Source organism: Panthera pardus, unplaced genomic scaffold, assembly GCF_024362965.1.
Source record: "Panthera pardus isolate Hobbes unplaced genomic scaffold, ASM2436296v1 HiC_scaffold_16, whole genome shotgun sequence".
Taxonomy (NCBI): Eukaryota; Metazoa; Chordata; class Mammalia; order Carnivora; family Felidae; genus Panthera; species Panthera pardus.
The window spans coordinates 79,281,525-79,288,507 of record NW_026526721.1 but is presented as its reverse complement, the minus strand read 5'-3'; the positions used below and the strand labels follow the sequence as shown (position 1 = coordinate 79,288,507).

At 53.0% G+C, this 6,983-nt stretch overlaps 1 protein-coding gene across 1 annotated transcript; it reads right to left on the bottom strand.

The window, feature by feature from the left end:
• Positions 1 to 527: 527 nt before the first annotated feature.
• Positions 528 to 4,195, bottom strand: RTP2 (receptor transporter protein 2). The gene is made up of 2 exons (XM_019463526.2): positions 4,014 to 4,195; positions 528 to 1,365 (listed from the first exon to the last, which is right to left on the bottom strand). The coding sequence occupies exons 1-2, from the start codon at positions 4,178 to 4,180 to the stop codon at positions 849 to 851; spliced, it is 684 nt and encodes a 227-aa protein (XP_019319071.2). The 5' UTR covers positions 4,181 to 4,195; the 3' UTR covers positions 528 to 848.
• Positions 4,196 to 6,983: the final 2,788 nt, after the last annotated feature.

Sequence of the window (6,983 nt, the reverse complement as noted above, 5' to 3'; positions counted from 1 at the left end):
TGTGTATCTCTAACACACCACACGCCTACCTGTCCCTGCCCCCCGAAGGCTTCCTGCTGCACCTTTAAACCTGTGTCCCTCTCTTATTTTTATGAGCCCACATACGTTTAACTAGTCACTTCAAGCTCTAGTCTAGAAATTTTTATGATGATGTCCTACATCTGCTCGGCACAGTATGGTAGCCACTAGCCACATATGGCTACTGGGCACTTGCTACATGGCTGGTGCAACTGAGGAACTGAATTCTGAATTTCATTTCATTTTAATTAATTTAAATTCAAATAGCCACATATTGGCCACCATATTGGACAGTGCAGCTCTAAATGATTCCAGCCAGGCAGGCTCGAGCACCAAAGTAACAATCTGAAACTTTCAGAAGAGTGGGAGCAGACTCTCCAGGAGAGGGACTGAATGAAAATGCACTGAAATATTCACGCATAGGGTGGGATCACTGCCCTCTCCGAGGAGAACCGTGGCAGGATGGTCAGAGGCAGCTGAAGACGACCTTGAGATGAAGCCAGGGCAAGACAGGACCTAATGGGGTCCTAATGGGATGCGGGATATGGAAATGAAGCAAAAGGAGGGGTCGGGATGGATGTGGAGGAAGTGGAGGGAGAAGATACCTCCCTGTGGGTTTATTTACTACTACCAGGCCTAAATCCTCCCCAGACCCTCTCCCCCTCCCCCATCACTATACATTTTAATGGCAGGACCATTAAGTATCTCCCAGAGCAAACCTCCCATTCCATGGAGGAATAAACTGAGGCCCGGAGCGAGCTGTCCAGAGTCCTGTTGACTCTGCAGAAGAACTGCAGCCAGAACCTTCCCACCCCACGGGCGCAGCTCCACTAAAGGAAGGCAGAGCTGCGGAAGGAGAACTGCAGGTAGACAATGAGCAGGCAGAGGGCGGCCCCGAAGAGGCACCAGCGAAGCGAGAAGAAGCTGTAGCCGGAACCCTCCTGGGCGCTTGGCTTGGAGGCCCCTGAGAAGGTGCAGGAGGTGGCCTCCTCCTCCAGCAGCTTCTCGCTGGGCTTCCAGTGCACGACGCCCTCCTGGCAGGCCTCGCAGAACTCGCTGCGGTGCGGACCCGCGTCCGGGCGGCTGGCCACGTGGATGCGGTACTGGCCGCCGTCTTCCTCGTAGCACTGCTCGCGCAGGCTGGTGATGAGGTTGTCCACCAGGCTCTCGATGTTCTCCTCCAGCATGCTCGACTCGTCCAGCCGCGCCGTGCCGCACTCGTGGCACAGCTGCTTGAAGACGCGCATGCGCACCGAGCCCGCCCGCTGCTCGCGGTCCAGGTACATGTGGAAGAGGATGACCACGTGGGTTGACTGCCAGGTGTGCCAGCACCAGGAGCAGTGGAACCTGCGGGGAGGGGAGGGAAGGATGCAGAAGGTGGGCCTCCCTCCCAGTGACAGTCTGCCCTGGAAGAGCCCGGAAAGGAAGGGCCCTGTGTGCCTGTGCCTAGAGATAGAGGCGGCTTGTTCACTGCCCCCTGGGCTCCTTAGCGCTTGGCAGGCTCTGCCTCCTCCCACTGAACCCGCTGGGCCTGGAGCAGTGTCTTCAGAAATCTGGCACTGGAGCTATCTGGCTTCCAGCGGGCTCTCCTGCCTGCCTCCTGCACGCCCTTCTGTGGCCTCAGCTCCGCGTAACCCAATGCACTCTGGACATGCACCTGTGCGCTGCACAGGGCTCACCCCCCACCCCCCAATCTGAGCCTTATTTTTCATGCGTGCATTGCAGAGTAATGGTGTCCAATAAGGCTCTTTTCATTCAGATGTCCCCTGACTCAAAGATGGCTCGCTCATGCCTCTCTCCTGCTGTGGAGAGAAAAGGATTTGCTTCTAACTACTGACCATAGACCACCAAGAATACTTGGGAGAAAAACCACCAAGAATCCAGCAGATGGACTGCTGGATGGGTGATGGGGCAGCAGGGGAGGACTAAGAGACTTTGGTCCCTGTACCGTCACAAAGAACATTCTCTTATGCCTTGACGAGTAACCCCTAGACCCTGCTCCAGCCCTGCAACAGACACTGGAAAAGTGGGCCGTAGTCGGCATCCCCCTCTACACACATGCACACTTACATTCAGGCCACTCTGTCAAACTTGGACCCCCTAGAGTCCCAGCCTCAGAGATTGTGGAAGGAAGTGATCTGGGACTCATCTAGCTGAGCCCCACTCCCTCAGCCCCCACCCAGTGCTTGCACACCTTCAGTAATGGAACACTCATTACCTCCAGGACAGTTTCTTTCAACCTTGAGATGAACCTCTTCCAGGAGGACCCTGTTACAACAGCTTTGTAGTCAGGGGTCCCGTGGACCCCTGACTGTCCTTACTGCTGACCCTCTCTGGGTCCCCTGTACAATGGCTCTGAAGGACCTCTGACAAGGAACTCAAATTCAGTCCAACAGATACCACCTAGCCCCTACTTTATGCCAAGCATCACATAGTCCAGGCTGGGAGGTAGAGATGAGGCCAAGCCTGCCCCCGAGGCTTGAAGCCCACCGACAACACAAGCCCAGAACAGTACCTGGCATAGCTCAAGGCAGGATTGGCCCACAGAGCAGCCTGACCCCCAGAACGGGGTCCCCACCCTGCTGGGCCAGAGTTGTGGGGCACCAGGATTAATGCATCTCAAGGCTTACAGGGAGAGTGAGCCTGTGCACATAATAAGCACAAGAGTGGCAGTTCTGAAGGCCTGCCTGAGGCCACCTGGGAGCCACAGGTCACCAGCCAGGATAGGACCAGTTGAGACCTGAGGCAAGGAGGAGCCACAGGCCCATACAGCTCAGCCCCCAATCCCCTGGGCCCGTGACCCAAGTTTCCAGGCCTTTGCACTCCTCCCAACAGCCACCTCAGGAGCTTCATGTTTTCTGTCTCCTCCTTCTCTGCCTTTTTAATCAAACCAATCCAGAGCTGTTTCCTCTCCCTCAAGCTTCACCTCAGACCTTAAATTTCAAAATATCAGACCTAGCGCAAGGGGACCATAAGGATCATCTGGTTAACCTTTCATTTTATTGAGATGAAAACAGAAGCGGAGAGAAAGAGAGCCATCCATGTGCACACAGCTAGTCAGAGACAGAGTCAGGACCTGGTCTCATACTTATAGGTCTTAGCTCCCCACGGGCAGCTCCCTACCCACAGCCTGCCTCCTGATTCCACCTTCACCGGCATGCTGCACCTGAGGCGTTTCACGTACAAACATGCATGAACAATCCAGTCTGTGTGTCCACACCCCCAAAATACAGCCACTTGTCAGCCTCCCTGGGGGTCTAGGGGCATTATCTGTCCTTGAATCAGTGGACCCAGGGAAGAGGCCTGCACAGACCCTGAAGATGAGCTTGAGGCAGCTTGGGCAGGGCATTCTGTGGTCCTGATCCCAAATCACACCCTAGAAAGAGAGGCATGTGCGTTTCAGATGGACATGTCCCCTGAGCCTATGGATCTCCTTGCACTGTGGAAGTCATGAGGGTCCTATAAAGCATAGGACACTGGGCTCTAAGGTCTTAAGGGAAATCATGCCCAAAGCTAAGTCCTTTGGCCGCTGGCCCATAGACAATAGAGCTGGAAGGGTTTTGATTGGCCAACTTCCTGTATTCAGATCAAATTGGACTGAGTTGACTAACTAGACTTAGGACCGGAGCACAGGCCCCAATCCTAAACTAAAGTTTTCTCAGTGGACCTCATGGCCTCCTCTCTCAGTCCCCACCATTCTTTAAGAGACTACGGAATGTGCAAACATCTAAAGTGTCAAAGATTGCAGGGCCATTGTAGCTCTTTGTTTATTATAGAAAACCAAGACCCAAAGACAGAACACAACTTGTTAAGGTCACCCAGGGAGGGAGTGGTACAGCTGGGATTAGAACCCAGGCCTCTCTGACCCACCTGGAAGTCCTTCTCTGCCCCCTCACCTGAGCTGACCCAGGACCAGGCTCCATTTGATCTCTGCATCTCCAGTTGGAAGGTGCCCCCAGGGCTGCCTACAGGCCCCTTCTCCCTGGGCCGCTCACCTGCCCGAGGCATGCTGTTCCAGGTACTGCTTCCAGCCGGGGGCCAGCTCGTTGAGCTTGAGGTTGGGATCCATGATGAGTTCCCAGCTGTCGGCCGGCTTGGCCACCTCCATCTTCTCATAGAAGACTTTCTTCCACTCGCAAGTGGTCAGGCTGGTGGTACACATGGTCCTGTCGGCAGGGATGGAAGTTTCCGTTCAGCCTGCGCGAGAACACAGAAGGAGCCCAGGTAGGTGCAGAGCAGTTCCGTCTCTGCCGTCTGAAAATCCTCATCAACCGGACCAGAGGGAACAGGACCCAGCAACCTCCTTTGTCACCCTGGAAGCGGTTACCATGGCAGCTGGGCAGGGAGCCAAGAGCCAGGGCTGGGGAGGAGGGAAGTCCCACAAGAGAGTTCCAGGGCCCTGAACTGGGCTTGGGAGGCAGGGCTGGGTAGTGACACCGAGTGGAAGGAGCAGGCTGGGAGGCTCAGGCCCGGGTCAGACCTATCCAGGCCTTCCAGGATCTCCACCCTCCTACTTCACCTACTGCTCTCCCAGGCATTCTGCACAGCGTGTGCTATGGTAACTGTGACACCCTAGGGAGCCAAAGAGAAACAAGGGATGGGGGGGTGCAAAGCCTGCAGGTCGTACACCCCTGATGTGTGGGAACCATCATTCACCGTGCGACAAGCACCAACTGCTTGACCTGTGTGCTGGCCAAGGTGGGAATTCGTTCCCCCTTCATCCAGATCAGGAAACCGAGGTTTACACAGCTCCCAGCGGCCTCATTCTACATTCACATCCAGGCTTTCCAAAGCCAAGCTCATTTGCTCAAATGCATACTGCTCAATGCAGTACTCTTGAGCTCCTGACACATAGGGGTGGGGACAGAAGTAGGATGCCCTTTGCTCAGAAAGATCTCAAGCCAGTTGTGAGATAGAATGCAGTTTAGCACGCTGTAAAAAAGCACAAGAATAACAGTTCAGATGCATAGAGTCATAGAATTGTTAAAGCACATATTTGGCTCCCGGTCCCAAGCTGCACTAAGAAGCTTCTGGAGGAAAAAGGTTGTTCTGTGCTGCAAGCTGCTGCTGCATCAGCTGCTATTGAAAGAGGCCAGGCAATAGGGTACCCACAGGTCCCTCAGGCCCAATTTAAGTACTTCAGAGACGAGGAGGGAACTTGACTCCAAATTTGCATAATCCAGATGAAGACACAGACACCTGGGGGAAGCAGCCCTGGCAGGGAAAAGACCAGGTGGTTGGGCAGCTTGTCTTGGCTCTGCCGTGTGTCTGCTCGGCCTCAGAATCCAAGAGTTTCCCTCAGTGGACTTCTGTCTACCCACCTGCACAGGAGAGGCCGGCTAGATAGCATCTAGGGCCTCTTCCAGAAGTAATCAGCTCATTCTTTTTATTTTTAATTTTTTTAAGTTTATTTATTTATTTGGAGGGGAGAGAGAGAGAGGGAGCGAGAGCAAGCAGGGTAGAGGCAGAGAGAAAGGGAGACGGAGAATCCCAAGCAGGCTCTGTGCCATCAGCACAGACAGAGCCCGATGTGGGGCTCGAACTGACCAACTGTGAGATCATGACCTGAGCTGAAATTAAGGGTCGGACGCTCAACAAACTGAGCCACCCAGGTGCCCCAGCTCATGATTTTTTTTTTAATGTTTATTTATTTTTGACAGAGAGAGAGAGCGCGTGCATGAGTGGGGGAGGGGCAGAGAGAGAGGGAGACACAGATTCCGAAGCAGGGTCTGGGCTCTGAGCTGTCAGCACAGAGCCTGATGCAGGGCTCAAACTCACAGACTGTGAGATCATGACCTGAGCTGAAATCGGACGCTCAACCGACTACTGAGCCACCCAGGTGCCCCATCACGATTCTTTAACCTGGAAATCGGATCCCTGGGAATGTGGAGGTGATGAGAGAGCAGAAGGCAGGCTGAGGACAAAGTGCAAGTTAGCACACACCCTCCGCCCCAGGTGGGATGTGTGTGATATTCCTCAGGCACTCCTGGCTGCCCAAGAGCAAAGAAAGGAAAGAAAACAAATGTTTAACTCATAGAGATCATAGAGTCTCCATCAATTTACAAATGTCTTAGTAAATTACAAGAAAAAGACAAACTTATCGATAGCCTAATCTCCAGAAACCCATAGACTCAGTTTCCTGGAACCCCAACATCACGCCTCTATCGTGATACGGGGAACAAAGGCAAGAAGGCGATGGCAAGTAAAATTAAATTTCCTTATAACCTGCATGCAGCCTGCTGACAAACACTTGAGGCAAATACAGAGTAGAGCATTTCTCTAGGAACCCCCTACCTTCCTACTGTCAATGCCTTACTAGAGGGAAAACAACCTTAGCTTGACAATAGCAAGGCCTCAAGTATCTTTTGCATATCAAAGTCCTTCTGGAAGCCTCCCTTTTGACTTTACCTCCCCAACTCCAAAGTATATAACCTGTCAGTCTTCACAACCTCAGTGCAGCTCTTTCTGCCTCAGGGTCCTGTTCCCGCACTTTTATTAAAGCACCTATTTTGCACCAAAGAGGTCTTCAAGAACTCTTTCTTGGCCATCAGCTCCGGACCCCATCATCACCCCAAAACCTCATTAGAGGCACAGACAGGGAATACAGCATTGGAAACATTTCTGGGAACTGGAAGAGACTTTTCAGTGCTGAGTTCCAGTCTTGACACTTGTCTCCAAGCGGTTTTTGTCTTGGATGAGGTCTGGGACAATACCCTTGGGTCATATCTTGGAATGGGAAAGTGTCCCTCTACCAGCTTTGTGCTAGAGATCTCAGAAAGGGCAAAGTTACTTGACCAGGAGCTCTAGAAGAGACTATTCTTTTTTTTAAATGTTTATTTATTTTTGAGAGAGAGAGAGAGAGAGAGAGAGAGCGCGAGCGAGCATGAGTGGGGGAGGGGCAGAGAGAGAGACACACACAGAATCCAAAGCAGGCTCCAAGCTCTGAGCTGTCAGCACAGAACCCG

Excerpts from the sequence above, each read along its gene's own strand:
- RTP2 (XM_019463526.2), bottom strand. The coding sequence starts at position 4,180 with ATGTGTACCACCAGCCTGACCACTTGCGAGTGGAAGAAAGTCTTCTAT. Across the intron at positions 1,366-4,013 it reads GAACAGCATGCCTCGGGCAG|GTTCCACTGCTCCTGGTGCT; the intron begins GTGAGCGGCCCA and ends CCCTCCCCGCAG.